Source organism: Salarias fasciatus, chromosome 11 (assembly GCF_902148845.1).
Source record: "Salarias fasciatus chromosome 11, fSalaFa1.1, whole genome shotgun sequence".
Classification (NCBI taxonomy): Eukaryota; Metazoa; Chordata; class Actinopteri; order Blenniiformes; family Blenniidae; genus Salarias; species Salarias fasciatus.
In genome coordinates, this window is record NC_043755.1 from 7,891,873 (window position 1) to 7,913,262 (window position 21,390).

At 43.7% G+C, this 21,390-nt stretch overlaps 1 protein-coding gene across 1 annotated transcript in view; it reads left to right on the forward strand.

Moving 5' to 3' along the window:
• Window positions 1–19,857, forward strand: part of erfl1 (Ets2 repressor factor like 1) — a 37,383-nt gene extending 17,526 nt beyond the window's left edge. The window contains exons 2-6 of the mRNA XM_030103691.1: window positions 11,959–12,032; window positions 12,708–12,942; window positions 14,832–15,009; window positions 16,774–16,903; window positions 18,465–19,857. Of these exons, the coding sequence (XP_029959551.1) occupies window positions 11,972–12,032; window positions 12,708–12,942; window positions 14,832–15,009; window positions 16,774–16,903; window positions 18,465–19,282 (1,422 nt within the window). The 5' untranslated portion in view covers window positions 11,959–11,971 and the 3' untranslated portion in view covers window positions 19,283–19,857. The remainder of the gene's footprint in view (window positions 1–11,958; window positions 12,033–12,707; window positions 12,943–14,831; window positions 15,010–16,773; window positions 16,904–18,464) is intronic.
• Window positions 19,858–21,390: the final 1,533 nt, after the last annotated feature.

The following is a 21,390-nucleotide window of genomic DNA, read 5'->3' on the forward strand; positions in this document are numbered from 1 at the left end:
AATTTGTTATACACTTCGTGTTCATGTTGCTTTCAGGCACGAGTTTTGTTTCCTGTTTGTATTCCAGTGACAGTCTCGGGCAGCGTATAGACAGCATGGCCACAATGGAAGCTCTGCCCCTCCCAAGACGCTCTGCGCATCCTCAGATTCATGAACACATTTTGTTAAGAACTTGAAATCGTTGCTCTTGGTGTCCATCAGTGGGTTGTTTATACCATCAACCAGCTTAAAAAGTACTTATATTTCTCCATGATTGACAGTTGAACTGTGAAAACACTGGGGGACAACAACAAAAAAAAAGAAAAATCAATTGCAGTGCTTGATTGGTTCAACAAAATCCAACATGTTCTGTTATATTAGGACAGAGCAGCCTCCGAACCAAATAGAATCACAAAAAAAAAGACGACTCGTAGAAAGAAATGACATTTTTATGATGTGAATTTAATGCAAAATGATATAATGTTTAATTTTATTTACATACTGCAATGGTTTACAAAACGTGCCGTTCTAGGATAAAGCATCTTCTTCCATAAAGTGATGTAAAACTGCTTCAGACTCTCGAGGAAGATGCACATCCGGTGCTGTTTTGCAAACAAGAAGTGTCCTGATCCCCCCGCCTGCTGCTTCTGAGAGAGATTTGATAGTTAGGGGGGGGAGAGGGAGTCCAGTATTGTCAGTGACGGACAGGATAAAACATTTAAAATGAGGCAGAGGGACACAGAAGAGGGGCAGATTGAGGAGATGCTGGTGAAGGGGGGTGAGGAGAGGCGGGCAGAGGGAGGGGTGGGGGTGGGGGGGGGCAGACAGACAGGCAGGGGGAGCGATTATAGCAGGGTTTATGTATGAGCTATTGATTGAGTCGGTGGTGACTTCTTGAGTGGTTAATTCGGGAAGTGAGAGCGATAGAGAGAGTAACTCACTGACCAGAGAAGGGAGGGGGGGTGAAGGTGGAGGGGATAAAGAGGGAGGCGGAGAGACAGAGGAAGAGAGGAGCACATTTCCTCAGGTACAGAAAGAAAAAAACAAGGTACAGTTTAGCAGCGAATTGTAATCTGCTTTCTTACTATGTGCCATTATACAGAAGACATACAAAGCTTTTTATTACATTTCTTATGATCTCTCGAAGAGTTAAATCCAGCTGTTTCCACTGGTCCAAACACTGAAACATTAATTGTGCTTTTCCTGTGACGCAGGTTGCATAAAAACACACCTCATTTACGATAAAGGAAAAAAAGCCTCAAAAAAACATGTGCAAACTTAAAATGTTGTGCTTTGTGTCTCACTCAGGAACAAACTGTTCCACAGAAGCTTTACAAACAGCAAGAAATTCAGACGGAGTATTGAGAAGATTTAGATGGACCAATGTTTGTGCAGTTGTAGTTAAAAATTAAAAACATATATTTCCTTCTGAAAATGTCTGATTTGGTTTTTTGTTCTGTGAAGCCATCATGGGGAAGAAAACTGGAACAAATAATATTCCGAATTTCCTTTTGAGTCATTGTAAGCAGGCTGCATTTACATCCTAAAACCTTGTTCTAGACTGCATTTGAATCAGGAGAAACATCTGGAATCAGTCTAGAGACCAAAGAGCTGCTTGCATGATCAAAAGTCATGTTTTAGCATGATTCCCACTTTCAGACTCATCAAACTGGCCAAAAAATTATCACCTAAAGTTGCATTTCAATTTGTCCTGGATGTCTGACTGATCCAGGCTGGAAGTAATTGAGGATAATTGGTTCTGAAAAAAAAGGGAAAAATATTGATGCTTTTGGAAAAGAGGCTTTGAGGTTAAAGGGTGAGAAAGCTTGCAAACAGAGGATTGCTGGTTTGAACCCTGCCTATGGAGGTCACAACTGTGAGTCAAGGAGCAAGACATTTAAGGTTGTGGCATCAGTACACGTGTTCCAGAACAACACACAAACACACACACGCACTCTCTCACATGTTGCAATGCTTCAGGACCACCTGGTGTCTGAGTATGAGCCTAACAAGGCGCTTGTTTTCCTGCAACTTTTATTTTTAATGTTTGCACAATTCCATATCAGTAGAAGTTAAGAAATGTTTAGACAAGTTGAAATGTCCCGATGCTTCACTGAAGGAACTTGTTGATAAGGGTCACCTGTCATTTTACAACAAATCAACCCGTGTTAAGCGCGTGCGCGTTCTCTATATGCCGCGTGTTTTGTGGTGCATCTCTCACAGTTTGCTTGCTGGTAGGATATCCCGCAGTCAAATTCCTAAAAGCTGCGCGCGATGAGTAGACTACGTGGGTTTTTGCATGCACGTGCGTGTGTGCGTGGTGTGTATGCGTGTGAGTGAAGGTCAGCTCGCCGGCGCAGTTTCTTTTCCTATTTCTCTTCCCTCTCGCGCAGGTTTTGATCTCTCAGCCGCGAGATCAAAGGCGCTCTCTGGCTATTAGTCAGCGCGAGCCATTGATCCCTCATCGATCCACGCGAGACACAGCCGCCCCGTGAACACCGCGCGAGGCTCCCCAAAGCTCCTCCCGTGCGTCGAGAGGGAGCGAGGGAGGGTGAGAGGTAGAGAGAGGTAGGGAAACAGAGAGAGAGAGAGAGAGAGGGAGAGGGAAGGAGGGAGGTGGAGCAATCTGTGTGTGTGCGTGCGCGTGTGTGTGTGTGTTTTTCCACTGGCGCGGGCAGAGCCAAACTCGAGCTTTTTCTTTGCCGCGGGACATGAAACAATGAGGCTCGAGCCGGTTTTAATAAAGCGCGCTTTCCCTCCTTTCAACTCTGGCGCGAGGCGGACGAGCCGGCAGCGGAGAGCGATCGATAATTAATGACGATGAATAATTTAACCCTATCGATTGATACTTTTTTCTTCATCCTTTTTTCCCCTTCTTTTCCTTATTTTCTTAAGGCCGGCGTTCTATATCATACTGTTTTCACGCAGCCGACATCCTCATCTCCACTCAACTCCCCTTAAACTTGTTGGAGTTCTGCGTCTCTCATGCAAGTCTGAAAGACCAAGTTTCCTTATTTAGGCGATCAGAGGCTACAGCTTTCTATTTATGACCGGAGCCAGACTCCAGACTTCACCTGACCTGTCTCCATGAATGAAACCGTGGCAAAATGCTGATATTGTTAAGTGTTCTGAGGGGGAAGGAGCGCACTGGACCCCCGGTATTCCACAGTAACAGACTCCACAGCATTGCATCAATCTTTCAGCAGTGATCTTATGACTGATTCACATTTCAAATGTGTACCTCTTAAAACAAGATTGTTTCACTAAAACAGGTGTGACAACGATGAACTATTTTTTGCCCTCAAATTATATCTCAGACTAATCCTTCAAGTTACTGTGAAGAATAGTTACTCTTTTTAACTTATCCCTGTGTGTATGTTGAATGTATGATTGGCAGTTGTCTTCATTGGATAGACAATAGATAAATAATTTTAGCAATATTTATCCCTTCAGTTTACTGGGAAAAACATTTCATTGACCCACAGATTTCCTCCATCTGACTCCCTCTAACTCACCCTACACTTTGAAAGCCACTGACCTCCAATTCAGAAATTCAAAATTCACAAATTATAGTCTTTTAAAATGGGATTTGCACATTAAACGCACTTTGTGCCAAAAGTTTTAATATATTTGTTTTGATCAGCTCATCGCCGTTTACAATGGATTCTGTGATTTGTTGTAGTGATAATAAGTTACTTTGCTGCCACACTTACACATTAACTCATAAGAGATATTTTTGCTCGAGTTGAAACTGGTGAATATGGACAGAAAATCAGACGCTACTGACACGTTGTAGTGTGTTTAATATGTGTGAAAATACAAAATTAACAGTTTCAATAAGAAGTACTCAGCCTATGGTCTCTCATCTGGAGGGGGACGTCTCAATTATCTTTCAACACTTAAGTCGAAGTACAGCTGGTTTAAAAATGACTGGTTGAAGTAGTTATTTAACTAATTTACTGAGGTAGAGCAGAAATAGAAAAAAAAAAACATTTTGAAATAGTACAAAAGCAAAAAAAGAAAACAAATTTCTTGTTTCTATTACAGTGTCACAATGAAGCCTTCAGCTTGAGTATTAAGAAAGGCAAAAACTGTTATCTAGTGGTGAGAAGTTAAAGACTATGCTATCATTATTACGCTTTAAAACTGTAACCAAGTAGCTATTTTAAGCAGAATATACTATCCTTCAAAGAGACCACGCATTATGAAGTTACTCTGAATGCTTGACAGTGTCATTGATATGAGTCGTCATCCATAAAGGAAGTAACGGTCCAGCTCTGTCAGTGTTCGGAATAGAAACTGCAAATTCAAGATTCAAGAAACCTTTATTTATTCCCAAGGTGAAAATTCAGAAATTCAGAGCTGTTCTGCCAAATACTGTGTTGAATTGTGAGTTGTAGGAAGTAAAAGTGTTTGGGAAAGAAGAAAAAAAAAAATCTAAATCTCCAAAGTAAATTCAATAATTTGTATCAAACCGTCAAATTTGTCCATCTTTTATCTCACATACTAACAAACAACAGGCTGGCTTGACGACTTCACACCACTGCTGCGCCGGCGTGTCTTTCAAACTAGGTTTCTCTGGCTGATACTCCGGCCGGGCAGCTCCGTCTGATGATAGCCTGTCTCGGTGCGAAGGACTCAGTATTAGCTTTGCCCCCGCCGTGTGGAGTAATGGCTGCTCTGTGGGGGGAACGCGCAGAGCCTCGGCGCTCCTGTAACTATACATCTTGGTTAAGTACACTGACAGTACTGCGCCGCTGCCTGTTCCCATTACAGCGGCCCCGCTGATTTCTCACTCTTTCACATGACAGCATGATGGGTGTACGCAGTTCACAGGTACACAGCAGTGATCATGTGGAAATTTAGCTGTGATAAAAGTTGCAATATGGCCGATGTGGTGCCGGGACTCTCCCACTCTGTACATGCTGGTTTTACTGTGATTACCATCCAGTGTAAGAGGCTGTCGTTACATTTATATCAGTATCAGAGGCAGCATGTTCAAAATAAATACAGTTATCGCCAACATGGATAAATGTTGCAAAAAGAATTAAACAAGATAATCAGGGACAAAACTTATAGTGATTTGGAATTTATAATGTATACCATAAAAAATGACCGAGATCTGTCATTTTTATTAATTTTTACACAATTGCTTCATTTTTGAAGGTCGTTTTTTGGCCTTATCTTTGAAGTAATCCAGAGTCCTCATACTGATATTTTGCACACTGGATCACAATTTCAGCAAACTGAGAAGATTCAGAAGACATGTCTATACAGGCTATTTGCTGTGAAGTTCTTACATTTTGTAAAATAGTTCAAAACTATCATTGCTTAATAAGTATGAACTTTGCACACCATTAGCCTCCAACATCATTTCATATTTGCTGTGATATTTAACGAAAGGTAATTCTTTATTACCCTCTGTAGTAATAAACCATGCTTCAACGTTGACTTTTCTCTTTAACACTTGGATAGACAGGGTGTTTTCCCTCTTCCTGACCACCCTCCCCCCTTTCCTCCCTCCTCCCCCTCCTTCTCTCTTCCATCTCTCCCCTCCTCGTTTCTCCTCTCTCCTTCTTTCCATCTCCTAACAAACCCATAGCAGAGTCCCTCTGTTCTTCCACCCTGAGGCTGACCAGTGTGTCAGAGCTAACCAGGGAGAGGAACAGAGAGAGAGAGAGAGAGAGAGAGAGAGAGACAGAGAGAGTGGGAGAGAGGCAAGTTGAGAGAGAGAGAGAAAGAGAGAGAGCAGGTTCAGTTGGGCCTTTTTCAGGGGCAACCAAAAAAAGGAAGATGAGACAGATGTACAGAGTCCGTTTCATCTAGTGGAAAAAGAAAGCGGGAGAGGCCAGACTCTTCATGCTTCTCACATTTTTCTATCTTTTTATATCGTGACCCATCACTCTTTCCTTCTTTAGACAGCACTGGAGACATAATGTTGCCTGAATGTCAGGCCGCCCCCCCTTTCCTCCCCCCCCCCCTGCTACCCCAGTCACTCTGCAGAATTTCAAAACATAGTTGGTACTATAGTATATTCCTCATGCTGTTTCCTCTTCACTCCCATCAGTGGCCCACTAACCTTGGCTTCACAAGTATGCCACTTCTGCTGCTGGGCCCGCTCATACAGATTACGAGTCCTGTTGCAAGCTTGCATCACAGCGAATATCGGCCAGCGCCTGTTCGGGAGGGAGACGTAAAGGTCCAAATGCAAAAGTGAGACCTGAAGCTTTTGTCACACAACTGATTGTGAGAAGCTGCACCAAGGCTCATCTCATCCCAGTTTCATTATTATTTAGAATATACCCTGATTCCATAGTACTTTTGCTTGGATTATTTCTACGTCAGCACAGTGGCCTAAAGTTGTCAGACTCACCAGTTATTGTGGAACAAATGTGATGATATTCCAAGTTTACCGGCGGTCAAACATTCGGCCCATGAATGGAAATTGGCCCATCAGAAGGGCTAATCTGGCCTAACATGATGATCATTTAAGACATTGATCATTTGTTTTCTTAAAAAAAAAAAAAAAAAAAAACCTGCAATTTTTTCTTCTTTGCTTTGTGCATTTCATTGTTTCAGTAACAAGCTGTGAAATGCCACAATTAGAGAAAATTGTTCTTTTGACATTAAACTGTGTTGTTTCTGAGGAGACGTCATGAAAAATGGCCTGATGCTCAAACTGAACTTGTTTGTTTGGGTAAAAAAAGATTCATTTAACTATATTCAGCAAAGTTTTTAAACATATTTGCACTAAAACACTTAAACACTGTCCAAATATCGTATTTAAAGGTTGTCGTGCTGTGATTTTAGTCGTCTGGACGCCTTGTAAACAGATTGGCCTGTATGTGGCCTCGCACTAAAATGAGTTTGACACCTGTGCCTTAATGGATTGGATCACATCTATATGGTGTGTCTGAAAATGTCATGCATGTACCAATATCAGCAGTTTAATTGCAGGGGTTGTTCTCACTAGAACTTTGAAGGTTGTTCCTTTAAACTAAATTGCTTTATAATTAAGACAGCAAAGTGTTTCTTTAGCTGGTATATTTCTTTATTTTGTTTTTTATTGTAATTCAGCTTATACATATTCGTTGATTCACTTAGAATTGTTTTGAGTGAATTATCCAGCCTTTGGGAACTATTGTTCTTAAATTGTATTTCTATTTCTTCTGCTTTGATAATCCATTCATCCATCCATCTTTTAGATTGTTTTATTCAGTTCAGGGTTACGGGTTTCTTTGCACCAGCAGGTTTAATTCAGGTCAACTGGAACTACATGATACAAAAGTTACCTAAAAGCAACAAACTTTATTTGAATTGTGGTTGTTAAAAGAAAAAGAAAAACCCAAAACCCTCTTCAGGTTCAGCACTCGGGGGGGAAAAAGCAAAAACTGAAATAAGTGACTTTATTTTCTCTTAAAGGAATGTGTCACTGGTTTTCCTGTTCAGAGTTTATGGCGTGGTGACCGTGGTGCAGTGCATTGTGGGTTTAGACAGGACTCTCCTCAGTCTGCAGATGGGATCTTTTTGCATACATTTCACTGTCAAGCACTAAAAAACCAGAAGACACACAGATGACATGTTTGCATGTTTGTAAAACCCTTTTCCCTCCCAACCTTGACTGAGCGAATGTGGGTGTGTGTGTGTGTGTGTGTGCATGTGCGTGTCCTTGCGTTGTTGTGTCTTAAACAGAGAGTAAACCCTGTCACAAAAAAACCCAGCGCACTCTTTCAAGTCGACTGAAGAATGAAAAGCCTCTGAATCATCGACACACCAGAGGGTTTCCAGCAGTAATGATCCTCTCGCTCGACTCTGCGCTTCACAACATGTGGAGGAGAACGGCCCCGGCTTTTCTTTGAGCTCTGAATGTGTTCTTTTTGTTCGCAGCGTGGCTGTTGCAGGTGCCCCTCTCCGAGTTTACCATTGTCACAGGTATCTGCGTGATCCATCATCCACCCCGGGTTTTCACGGGTGACCTTTTGTTGGAGCGGGACCCTTTTGTTTGGGCCGCTGTGTCCTCAGTCAAAATGAAGCGCGTTTGCGTTGTTTTCGTCTGCCTGCGTCTCTCCTCGCCGATCGGCGCGGCGGCGTCTTTAGTAAACAAAGTGCATTCTCTCCATGAGCGTACTGAGATGTGTGTTAGTGTGTCAATATTGATTCAGTCAATATCTATGGGCTCCATGTCTTATTCTGTGTGCCGTGTCTGCGACGACTACCTGAATACCTGCGTGTTTGTGCCGCTTCTGCTCGAGACTGTGTGTTTACTGTGTATGCACAATCCATTACAATCTGTGTGAGCGCCTGTATCTGACAGTCTGTGCATGCATGTGTGTGTGTGTGTGTGTGTGTGTGTGTGTGTGTGTGTGTGTGTGTGTGTGTGTGTGTGTGTGTGTGTGCGTACGAGGAACAGTATTCCCTGGGCTGCTAGTTATAATGTTTCTGGGGGTGATGGGGGGAACTTGAAAGCCCTGTGCTGCCCAAATCAAAACTAACAAGGAAATGATGGGGGCTCCTTTATCTCCTCTCTGGCCTGGGGGGCCGAGGGGGGCGAGAACGGGAGACTGGGCAGGGAGGGAAGCAGGAGGAGGGAGGGAGTGAAAGAGAGAAAGAGAGAGAGAGAGAGTGAGAGAGAAAGTGTAGAAGAAGGAGGAGGAGGAGGAAAGGGGGGGGGTGCAGCCTGGCTTCCTCTTTGATTTGTAAAAAATGCATTACCTCCGAAATCAAACGGAAAATTACTGCGCCGAAGCAAAACACACAGAGCAGGAGTGAGGGAGAGAAAAGGAGATGGGTGGGACGGGAGGGAGGCTGGCAGGGAGGGGGAGAATACAGTGGATAGGTGTGTGTGTGTGTGTGTGTGTGTGTGAGTGAATAGAAAGGAGGTGGGAAACAGGAAAGGAGGATTCACCTGTATAGATATGCTTTTGGATAGTAGACGGGAGGATGGATATAGATTTGAGGTAGTGCGTAGGTGGTGCGGAAGGAAGCTGGAGAGACTCCGACAGATAGGAGCACACATATATATTTTCCTCGGAGGAGATGAGCTTATACATGCCGCGGACCATGAGAATATGGTAAATGAAAGAGATGATGCAGTATTGATGACCCGTAGCCCACAGGGGAGCAGAAACTTATAGATTACTACCTCCAACACAAAGAATATCTCATTTTTTAAAGACTGATCTTCGCGGGGGCCTTTCAGTCAGATGAATGGGTTCGACGTCGACGTTTTAATGGAAGGACATACATTCTGGAATAGTTTCTAATCACGTCGTGTTGGGCGCGTTGTATGAACTCCCCTCGGTCTCCCGCAGAAGACAAATGATATCTGCTATTGATTACATTCGTATAGTTTTTTTGTGAAAAGTCCCACATGAAAATGAGGAGCTGTGTTTGAAGATAGAAGTTCCAGCTCTGTTTGAACCCCGATGTCACCTTTGACCCCTTATGGAAGGATGAGGAGAGCAGCCAGAGATAATAAGAATAAGTTTTTTTTTTTTCCTTAAAGAAAGGGGGAACAAGGATAACAGGAATGATGCGGGGGGAAAACCGTGAGTGAGATGGGATGAGTGTCAGCTCCGCATTTGAAGAAAGAGCGAGCGGCATGAAAACAAGGAGGATGAAGAGCAGGAGGAGAGAGCAAGAGGGGCCACAATCCAAAGGCTAGGAGCGGGGTGAGAGCGAGCGAGCGAGAGAAAGAGAGAGCCGGTCAGAGTGAGAGAGAGTGAGAAATGCCTGGAGTTAGCAATAATAATTTATACAAACACACCTTAATAATTCACGTTCCATTTCAATGCTGGAGGGAAAATCCAAAATTCACAGAGCATAATTAAATAGAGGCAGAGAGTGAAGGCAGAGATAGAGAGGCCAGCATTAAAGATACCAGTGTAGCAGCAGGGCATCTCTTCCATCTGAGCTTTGTAAAACAACCCTGATGAAAGTGTGATATCCAAACCTGATCCCGGCTCGCAGTCCTCCTGTCTGTCATGGAAACACTGGAATCCGCCGCTTCCCCCTGTCAGCACACACCGAGAGGCTTCTAATCTACAGCACGTTGTCGTTGTAAGCTCTCATTTAATAACGCAGCACACCCCTCCTTTCACACACACACACACACACACAAACACACACACACACACACACACACACATGCTGTTTACCGTGAAAAATCAACAGTTTGGTTCATGCTCACTTCTGGTTATTTTATTAAGGATTGTTAGGTGCTTTAAAAAAAGCTTCTCTTCGTCGAGTGCATTTTAAAATTAATCACAGTTGACACAAAGTGCCGTACATGAATAAACATAAAAACATAAGCCAAAGTCTCCTATTGGTTCGAAAATAAACAAGTAAGAAAAAAAAAAAAGATAAATATGTGCTTATTAACTTTTTACTTTTTATTTAGTATTTTTGCAAATGAAAAAGAGAAATATGAATAAAATTGAACTACAAGTTAAAAATGTAATGATGATACTTAACACATTGCAGAGGTAACATTAATTTCTTCCATGTTGATCCATTGTTTCGATCGCTGTCATGGACCTCTGCTTTCTTCAAGTTTTTCCACTCAGCTCTGCTCCTCAACAGTGGACTTATTTGAAATGTCACATATTTTGTAGACTTTAATCCATTTCGGTCTGGCAGTGTATTTGTTGCACATTTTGTTTTCTTGGTGACGTCAAAAACATACCAGTGTGTTTGATTTCCTTTCAGATGATCACGATATTCCAGTTATTTTTTATATTCTCACCTTTTCTATTAATTTGTTTTTGAAAACTCAGTCATTATATTACATATTTCTAAGGTAAACTTTAGAGGTTCTTATAGTTTTCTTGAGCTTTGCTTTTTTTCTATATTTTCTTGTTTTTTTTGCAATAATTTAGAATGAAAATTCCTACGTCTAACCCACTACTACACGTTTTTTTGTGACATTACACATATTAGTGTATTTAACTTTCATCATCAGATGATCACATTATTTTTCCTGCAGCTAATTCATTTGTTTTAAATACATCCCGAGTTATAACTTTTTAAAGAGATTAATACAATTTTTTAGTTAAAGTTTTTTTTATGTTTACTTATGTTACAATTTGAGTAACTTTAGACCACAAAAAAGATTTCATATGTAGAGATGATGCAATTTTAAAATCCATGGAAACACTGAGTTCAATGTTGATAATTATTCTAAATATAATGTACACTGGAAGGCCGGGGTATCTCTATAGAATGAGACTTTTAATCTTTGACCACTGTTTTATGGTTACTATTGTGTATATTACTTTTCTTAATTTCTGTGTTTTTATGTCGATTCTGATTCTGAATTTTGAAATAAAAATGGATGACAACACTTAATAAACTGATTGAAAAAAATATATGTTTGTAGAATTGATTCAGTTTTCTAAGCCACCTGAAGTTTTTCCCTTTCTTGGAGCCCATTAAACCAAACCGTGTGTAACTTTCAACCAAACTTTACACGCACAGAGATTCTCAGCTTAACGGTGTAGTTTCTGCTTCTCACAAACTCCAGCATGGAGAAACCGAAGCATGTTCTATATTTAAAAGCTCTGTTTTTAATGTATAATGTGGCTCAGCTTTTAAGTTGGCTTTCAAAAGTCTATTTAATTCCTCCTGTTCATAAATGCACTATAGGGATGTCCACCGCCTTGCATCAGACGCAGCCTCAGGTGGCTACACAAGATCACATCCATCAAACACCTGATCTCTACCAAAGACATATGAAACATAACCTTGCTATATTTCACATCGATTTACGGCATGATTTTGAATTCATATTGCACCTTTAGACCCTTATGCAATACCTCCATTTTCAACAAAGTTTACTCTCTACAACTTCTGCTCACAGTAGTAAGACCTGTTGGCTCGCTGATTCCTCCTAAAGTCAGTCATTTTTTCTGGGAGATGCCGGTGTCTGTTCTCCTGGTTTCACTCGTATAAAGACGGCGTTTCCTCTCTGTTGTGTTTCAGGTGTTGTGGAGCCATGGACTGTAACTGCGTCAGCGATCTGCTTCTCCCCCCTGTGCCCGCCCTTTGGACGCCAGGTCAGTGCCGCCGAACTGTGACTGAAGGCAGGTGATGCCGCGCCAGTCTTGCTTGGTTCTGTCAAATCTGCGTGAAGTTTTGATTGTATGTGTGCAGAATTTTTCAAACGAATCATTAATCTTGTCCCAAACCAGGAGTGTTAATTGGGGGAAAAAATAAATAAATAAAAAAACCAGAGCACCAAAACAACTAGATACCCTACTGACAAAACTTCATCAAAATTACATGCTGAAATCCAAGTGAAATATTCAGCTATTTACAAAGATTAACCATACACGTGCACATTGCCAAGCAGATTGAATTTCTGGTGGTAATTGGTTCTATATCTCATATTTTTACAAGGCTAGTTAGCGCCAGATTCTCTTTGGACTGAGTCAAAAAGCTCCTGAACTTCATCCATGATGTGCATACAGTTGGCTCTTAAAATTCAGACATGAGCCGCATCAATCTGATCTCTCCCGGCGAGCTGTCATCATCCCGCTGACCAATCTGTTGAGGCTAGAGGGCATTAGCTCAGACTAACATTGCTCAAGGCACGTGCTGTGATATTAAACACACCATCCCTCACCGCCGTCACTCATCAGTCATCCGGACAGCTATCCCCCCCAGCGAGCGGCGGGACAAATGACGGGCCCGCACCTCATCCACCTCCTTTTCCTGCCCCCTCTGCCCAGGGTTCGCCTTCCCAGACTGGGCGTACAAGCCCGAGTCGAGCCCCGGCTCCAGGCAGATCCAGCTGTGGCACTTCATCCTGGAGCTGCTGCAGAAGGAGGAGTACCAGGGCGTGATCGCCTGGCAGGGGGACTACGGCGAGTTCGTCATCAAGGACCCGGACGAGGTGGCCCGGCTGTGGGGGATCAGGAAATGCAAACCCCACATGAACTACGACAAGCTGAGCAGAGCACTGAGGTGGGTGATGCGCTTGAATGTCAAGCGCTGTTTATCACTCTGGGGTTTACATATGGCGTTGCTCTCGTTGGATTTAATCCTCACTCAACGTCTCTCTTTTTCCAAAATGGAAAGATAAAGGTGGGACCTTTCCTGGGGAACGTCAATATCCTCAATTTCTCCTTATCTGTGGACATCCTAATGGAAAGTTCACCATTGAGCTGTCAAATAAAAAATTCAATAGGGATTTCAATATTAAGCCTCATTGAGAAATTGCTCGGACTTCTTCAGAGCAGAGAAACTGCTCTGCACCCAACTTGCCTGAAGTAATTAAAACAATGCCACACTTTACACCTTCAGCAGTTTATACCCCCCCAAACCACACACACTCACAATTTTCTTATGCAAATAGGCGCTACCCCGACTGGCGCCCCCCCGCCCACCCCCACCCAGTCCCCCCCCACCCAGTCCCCCCCACCGCTTTCCTTTGGCCCCCTGTTAATGGGGGCTGTCGTCAGCGTCTAATTGTTATGAATTGGCTGGGGCCACAATTAGCCTTCTTAATTAGCCTCACTTAATTGCTCAATTAAGGGCCACGGCACAATTGCCACGCAAAGCAAAACATGTACACATCATTGCACCGGGCTCAGCCAATGTGGATGCATGCTGATATGTACATGGCCGCTGTGTTTGTTGATATAGTGCAACTGCATAATGAAGCGGCGCTCGCCTGCGTTTAGTGCTGAGGTCGTCTAATGCATTCTGCAATTTGCTCCGTGCACCACTTTCAAACAAAGAAATCTAAATGCAGGAAGAAGCGCAGTCCGGTGTTTGAACTTGTATCTCGGGATAACACATCCGCAGGTTTGTTTTTTTTATTTTTTTTTTTTTTTATTTGTATCACCCCACTCTATCCTCTTCCTCCTCCTCCTCCTCCTCCTCCTCTGAGCTCCCCCACACCTGAGCACTCGGCTCCTTCACCTGGACCAGATGGCTCCGTGTTTTCCCCTTCACCACTGATCAACCTGGCATCCTGGCAGATTGTACTTTCTGACACCTCTGTGGGTGGCAGAGGAAACTGGCATGATGACGGCTTGACATGCCCAGCGGGAGACACCGGAGGTCGTTCCCATGGAGACCGCTCTTGTTGTTGTCCCACCTCTTTGTCAGTGCGCTTTGCTGCTGGAAGTGGCGACAGCTTCTCGGTGTCATGTCATTTACGCGACGCGTTCAGGGTCCAAACAGCTTCTGATTGTTTCAGATGCTGGGTTAGTGTCTGGGGCTTTTATGATCATGGTGTTTGTTCCCATTTGCACTGAATATGCTGCTTTGTGCACAATTCTAACATGTTCTCATTCAAACATTGTGTCTGATTTTATATTTCTTTTCTTTAACATGTGAAGACTTTTTCAATTTAGGGCTATAGATAATTTCTTAATTAGAAAATACATTTACAATTTGTTTTTATGATATTATATTTTTATATTATATGACTGAAGTCATACTTTTTTAAAACTTGATAAATAGGCTTGTGCCTAATAAAAGGAAATTTTCATTCTGCAAGTTTGGGGTTCAAAGAGATTTGTGTTTTCTTGTCTGTTAACAGCTGAATAAAATTTCACTTTACAAACCATCTTGTATCGAATAAAGGCAGTCAGACAGAATTGATCTGAAGAAGGAGGAGATGAATAAAAACAGTGGGAAATCAGCATAGCTCTTGCCTCACAGCACTGAAGTTGTTTACTTATTCTCTTCTTATAGTGATGAAACACAAAACCTTGATGTGAGCATTATATTAATCCTTCCCTCCTCTTTTCCTATTCCTTTTTCCTTTATCACTCCACTCCATCCCTCCATCGATATCCTCTCCTCCTCCTCCTCCTCCTCCTCCTCCTCCTTCTTCTCTGCAGGTATTACTACAACAAGCGTATTTTGCACAAAACCAAAGGCAAGCGTTTCACCTACAAGTTTAACTTCAGTAAGGTGGTGTTGGTGAACTATCCCATCCTGGACATGGCCAACTCTCCCTTCTTTCTGGCACAGAACCACTTCAACGGGGGCACCACCACACCAGACTGCAGCCCGGAGGTATGAAGGGTGGGACGGACCGCTCGGGAGAGGGTGCGGCTGAATAATGATTTGCACTTTACCTTATTTTGAGCAATAAAAATTGATATGCTGCAGCGTATAGAATGTCCACCCCTTTGTCGTCTCACAAATGTGGTTCATGAGACTCGCGCAGGCTTGAATGTCCATGAAAACTATTTGATAATTTAAGGAAGAGAAATGTGTAAGAACAGAAAATATAGCAAGACACCTTGCTTCAGTATTTAATTTTTTATCAGCACTGATTTAATTCAGGTATCTGAAATCCATTTCAGTGCAGTTGTTTTGCCATGATATTTCTCAGGCCCCTACTGTGCATTCCCTTTTTTTAACAAGAGAGTGGTGGTATTCATCAGAGCTATCTTTTATTCACTGTCTCTAATGGTCATAATAGACTACAATTCACTTATTGTTTGCCCTGAGAGATTGTAAAATTTTTACACTGGCAAATTGTATCAGAAAACCTAAAGAGAACAGCAGGAGCCAGAATGTCCTAATTTGCCTGGAAAATAATGTTATGACTTCACTTGTGCGCCTATTAAAGTGCTTGGATATTTAGAGGCGTGCTTAAAAAAAATGAACAAATCAATTTAATTGTTTCAAATTCAGCTCTCGATTATTGATGCAGCCTCACAATTTGTTGAAGAGAGGGTTTTTTTTTTATTTTTTTATTTTTTTTAAACTTGGATTTGAGCGCCGGTGTGCACTTAATCTTATTTCAGGTGACTAATGTCCCCAGAAAGTGCACGTAACTTGAAAGTACAGTAGGAGAGATTCATCCATCATTTGTCTGTGCCATCCTTAAGGTGGGGATAAGGAGGCGCGGGCTCTGAAGGAGACCGGGGAGGGTGGTGGGGGGGAACGACGGTTTTAACTTGCCCTTAAAACAAAAGAAGCCGTTATCCCCTCCTTCTCTCATCAGTGTCTCCGATGGCGTATCCATGTGTCATTGATTGAAAATGAAAGAAATAGAAAGCAAAGGGGTCGCGTCAGATCAGATCAATGGCGGGTCATTAATGCGGTTTGTTAAGCAACGCAGATCTCGCAGCCTGGGAGTACAGTCCTCGCCTTTCAAACTTCGGGGCTGCGGGGGTGACAGATACTATTGATCCACGGTCGTGTTAGGAGGGGAAAAAAAATCCTGCCTTTGTCCTCTTTATTCCTCATATTCAACCGTTCCACTTTTTTTTTACCTCGACTCCCTCACCTTCGCGTATTTTAAGACAGAAAACTTGCGACTCGCACAGCCGCCCTGCTTCCTGAGTGGATGTCATTGTTTCACATCTCATTCCTATTTCTCTCGTGTCCCTTTCCCCAAACTGTCCCACAATCCCTCTTTTTTTTCTTTTTTTTTTTTTTTAATCTTCTTGTCATTTATCCTTTTGTGCCCGTGATCTTAATCGCTGGTCTCCATTTGACTCTGTACTTTTCCTGCCTTTGAGTCTCTGAGCCGCCGCGTCCTCCTGCCTCCCTTTTTAGCCCGAGTCCCCTGACACCCTTTTTTCTTTTTTTTTTTTTTCATCCTGTCCTTGCCGCGGCTGTGTCCCTGTTTGCATCACGCTCTGCGGGGTGCCGCTGTCAACACTCGACTTTACCCGGCGCGGTGCAGCCGCATCGCCGGGGCAGATTTGTAGGAACACATGCTCTCTATTCAGGACATTTTTGTTCATGTCACCAACTTATATTTTAATCCCCTTTTCCACATCTCTCTCTCTCTCTCTTTCTCTCTCTCTCTCTGTCACTCAGGCCATACAGTCCCTGTTTCCTCGCTTGCCAGACACCGGCAGAGGAGCATCCCTCTTTGATCGAGGGACCGCGGCACCGGCACCCGAAGGAGACAAACTGAGACTGGACACTTTCCCTTTCCTCAGTTCAGGTGAGCAGAAAGAATAGCAAGAGTTGGGACCGAAACTCTGAGCGCCACTGCAAAATTAAAAGTCTTCCCGCATCCAAGGAAGAAAGTCGGAAAGAGGCAGCTTGTATGGAGCGTCCATAGGCGGTGTCAGGCAGACAACAGACCATAAACAAAAGAAGGGGGGGGGGGGGAGAGGAAGAGAGCGGGGAGAGGAATGAGGATATGGGGAGGCATGAACATTTATTGTTAAAGGAAATAAGAGAGATGGCTGTCCCACAGCAGCCTGCAGTGAGGCTGCGCTTCAAGTGCGAGAGGCCAGGTTACCCTGTGAATTATACATGTCGGCGGCGGTAAGAGACGAGTTTCGGGGCTGAAGAATGCATCCACCTCATCCAACCGCCGCGATTCTTCACGTCTGTCCTCTCCTGCGTTTGCACTCGCCTGATCGGGGAATACGTGCGCATATGCCTCTGTTTGTGTTCGTGCACGCGAACCTGCAGAGCTGCAGAGATGGTGTGTAAATAGATATGCTGGCACACATGCAATGATCATCACACAACCTGCTCACCCCTTCCCTCCCTCCCTCCCTCCTCCTCCTCCTCCTCCTCCTCCTCCCCACTCTGTTTGTCCTCGGGTCCTATTCCCCCCTTCTTCCCTTCTCACCCTCCTTTCCCTCCCATGTGTCCCCGCTGTCCTAATCCCTTCCCAGGCAGGAAGGCCCTAATTGAGGGTGCAGGCTTCAGTTTGTGGCCTGTGGGCGCCCATTACTGTGTTTTCATAAGCAAGTGAGGCCTGCCTGACTGATTCAATATTCATGTGTCTGCCAGCTACTCCTGGCCCAGCACGCAGAGACTTCACCACTGTCAAATTAGCCCTGCATAGTAAATATCAGAGTGAAAGAGTAGAGGGAGAGAGAGAGAGAGGGGGGAAAAGATGGGGAGAAGGTGGAGGGTGCAGCAGAGAGAGAATCTTTGAGTTGTTTGTCATTTGGAAGGAAGTAGAGTAGGTCGAGAGGCAACGCTTTTGTTTGTTCATTAAAATTGAATCCCAGCATCACCTTGCAGTAACCTCACTTTTGTGTCATCAAATAAAAAGCTCACGAGGAACTGAATTCAAACAGCGCAGGATTTAATTTACTAGGCGGTGAGGTTTTCCTGGGGTTTCATATAAGACGATGCGATGGCATGCCGAACCACCGCAGGGACACGAGATCCAGTGTCACGGTGATATATGCGCCATCAAACTGGAGGCGCGAAAACTTTAAATGTTTCCCTTATTTAAGATATATATGGCGAAATAATAAACCATTTAGGTAAGGGGGATTCTACCTGATTACTTTTCACTGCAGTGCAGAATCGTTGTGTTCACAGCTGCAGTGTGAAGCGTGCGTATCACACAGTTCTGGCATGCATATATGAACCATCAGGTTTTCGCTGCCGTACCAGAGTGAGCCCCTGTGGCTCCTGATTAGACTTGCTAATACTTCTGGCTGTAATTAGTGAACACTCTTGGATGTTGTATGTCAGGAAACCTTTGGCCCTTCACAGCGCTAACCTCCGTCTCTGGCTTCTCTCTGTCCTAGGTGCTCCGTGCTACTCCAAGCCCCCGTCCCTGCTGGGCCCGTACCCTCGCAGCCCACCCTTTGACTACCCCTGGGGCTTCAACCCCTACCTCCCAGGGGCCTTCTCTCTCAATAACTGCCCCAAACTACCCCCCGGCTCCCTCTACCCCTCCCAGTTTTACCCCAACCCTTTGCAGAGCAGCCTCTCCCAGCTGCCTCACCCCTTCTCCTCTCTCCTCCCCCCAGGGGAGGCCGGCGGAGGTGAGAGGGGGGCGGCGGGGCAAACCGGCGGGACGAACGGCACGGCGGGTGGTCAGCCGGCCCGGATCTGCCTGCCGCCCTACCAGGGCAGCCTGTCACTGGGCCGGACAGACATTGGCAACGGGGCGACAATCGGGGAGCGGGAGCGGGCGGAGGCCAACCCTCCGGGCACGGGGCTCAGCCTCAGCCTGGGGGCGGTCAGCCTGGGAGCCGGGACCGGGACGGGCCAGCAGAGCCCCACGGAGAGGAGAGGGGGAGTGAAGCAGGACCCCGAGTCAGACTCAGACCTGGAGATAACCGACCTGAGCGACTGCAGCTCAGAGAACGAAAACGACCACGAGTTCGGCACAGGGAAGGAGTCCGGCCTGGCGAGCCGGCCGCAGCTCCTGCTGGACGGGAAGAAAGGGAGCGTGCTGCCCCCCATCACCTCCCTCCCCCCTCCAGTGTCCCCTCACCCTCTGAAGAGCCTGATGCCCATCACCCCTCCTCCCCCGTCCTTGCCACCGTCGCTCTCCCCGTCCATGGCTCTGCACGAAAGACACAGGGAGGCAGAGACTCTCAAAATGATCCACAGCTAAGACATTTTCTGATGCGTCCACCATCTTTGCCAGTCTACGCTCTGATAACTCTCTTCTTCTCTCCAAAGTCTCTCCTCTAAGTGATCAATCCTTCTTTTTTTACAGGAAAAGCAGTTAAGTTTTTCACTTCTGAAACTACAGTTTCACTGTTTGCTGTGTAAGTTTTCCACTTGCCAACAGCCCATTACAGCACCGACTTGTCCATCTCAGGATACACAGGGTGTGGAGTTTTTAAGGCTGTCGGCCGTCCGCATCACCATCTTGTCCTTTCTCTTCTGATCCCTCACACCGAATGTTCGCTCCATGGTTTGTAGACTTGTTTTACGGTGTTCCTACGATTTGCCGTCTGCAGCTGAGCGATGAAAGAAGGCAGCGAGGTGGTAAATTACAACACAGCCACGCCGGCCTTGACAAACATTAACAAACAACATCCCTATACTAACAGAACAGAGCAACAAATATTGCTCAGATCGATCCAATTTTACAGATTTGTCCTGTAATTCTTGAGATTTGGACTACATAAAAAAAAAAATCAAGCCTTTGGAGATGTAGTCAAATACTGCCATCTAGTGGTTATTCTGCGCAACATCTCCTTCCACCAACCCACCTCATCTCTGTGATCCTGTCCGTCAATGTGCTGCTCTGAAATTATTTTCCCCCCTTTTTTTTTCGGTTGCTATTGTTTCCTGTATATTAATTTTAATGCTTGAAATCCACAATTTTTAAAAAATTGCATCAACTGTGAGCATTTGCGATGATTTTCTTTTGTGTTGTGGATCCCTGTGATGTTTCTCCTCGGAAGGAAAAAGAGAGCAGAGAGAGCTGGACAAACTACAATTTGTATGGATATTTCTGTGTATATATTTTAATATGTTGTACATGACATTTAATTGATTATTCACTATGATAAAAAATTTAGCTGTATTGTTGTGATTTAATTCAGTATTTAAACATGTTGGAAAAATTATAAGCTTAGGTGTATCAAAGTTTAAATTATTAACGGCAGAATATCTGCACTCTGAAGATGTTTTTTTTTTCTTCTATGATGAGGACAGAGTTCACTTTGGGAATTGTCTCTGATTTCCTCAACCCCCGTTAATTGTGCCCTTTGGTCATTTTCTTTCTTTTTCTTTTTTCTTCTTCTTTTTCCAGATGCCCAGTGTAACAGAACCCTTTGGGTTCAAAAACATGCCGGTAGACTTATTTTCCTAGTTAGCATTCACTCAGTGTAACTGTACAGTAATTAGTCAAATGTGAATAATATTGGTCTTTGCATTTTCTTTTTTTTTTCTTTTTTTTTTTTTTTTAAATCCTCCCCTCAAAATCTGTTTTGATTATTTTTCAATCAATGCTTTTTGTCCATGCCAGCAGGGCACTTTGGTTTGCTTGAGGACATTTTAACAGTGGGGAGGGGGAAAAAAAATATGAATATGAACTGTTGATCATTGCTCAACCCCAAATCTGATGAACAACATTGTTGGACGGCCCGGTTTTCTCAGCACAGAGTGAAGATTCCACCGTCCTGTACAGTTTCATAGCCTTTATAGCCGATGGTTTGTCAAACAGTGGCGGTATAACGACTAGTTGTGAAAGCTCTATTGTAAAGTTAATGTAAAGCTCTATGTTTGTTGAGTTGCTACAGGAAAAAGGCCTCCAGTCAAGCTCCGCGTGGAGATCACGTACTAACAGCTGTAAATACTGTTTCCTTTGTGTGTGTATGTGTGTGTACACATCCAAAAATGGCAATGCAGTGGTTTTACCTGTCATTATTCTTTGTTTTACTGTAAAAGAGGACAAGTCGAAAGTACAAAAGAAGAAAAAGATTAATATCTTCAAAAGCAATAAATATTATTCTGGATAGTGGACTGTTGTTGACTGTCAGTTTGTTGGATGATTTAACTGTGAGAGCAACGACAACCGGCAAGAGCGACTTTGGTGAAATTTATGTTACTTTTCAACAAATACACACTGAATTGTTTATTAAAATTAAATATAACCATTATTTCAGACGTAACTGTATAGTTGCAACTAAAAAATCTAATTTTAAAATATATTCAGACTAAACTGATTTTTTTTAACACATTATACTTAATCAGATTTCGTACATA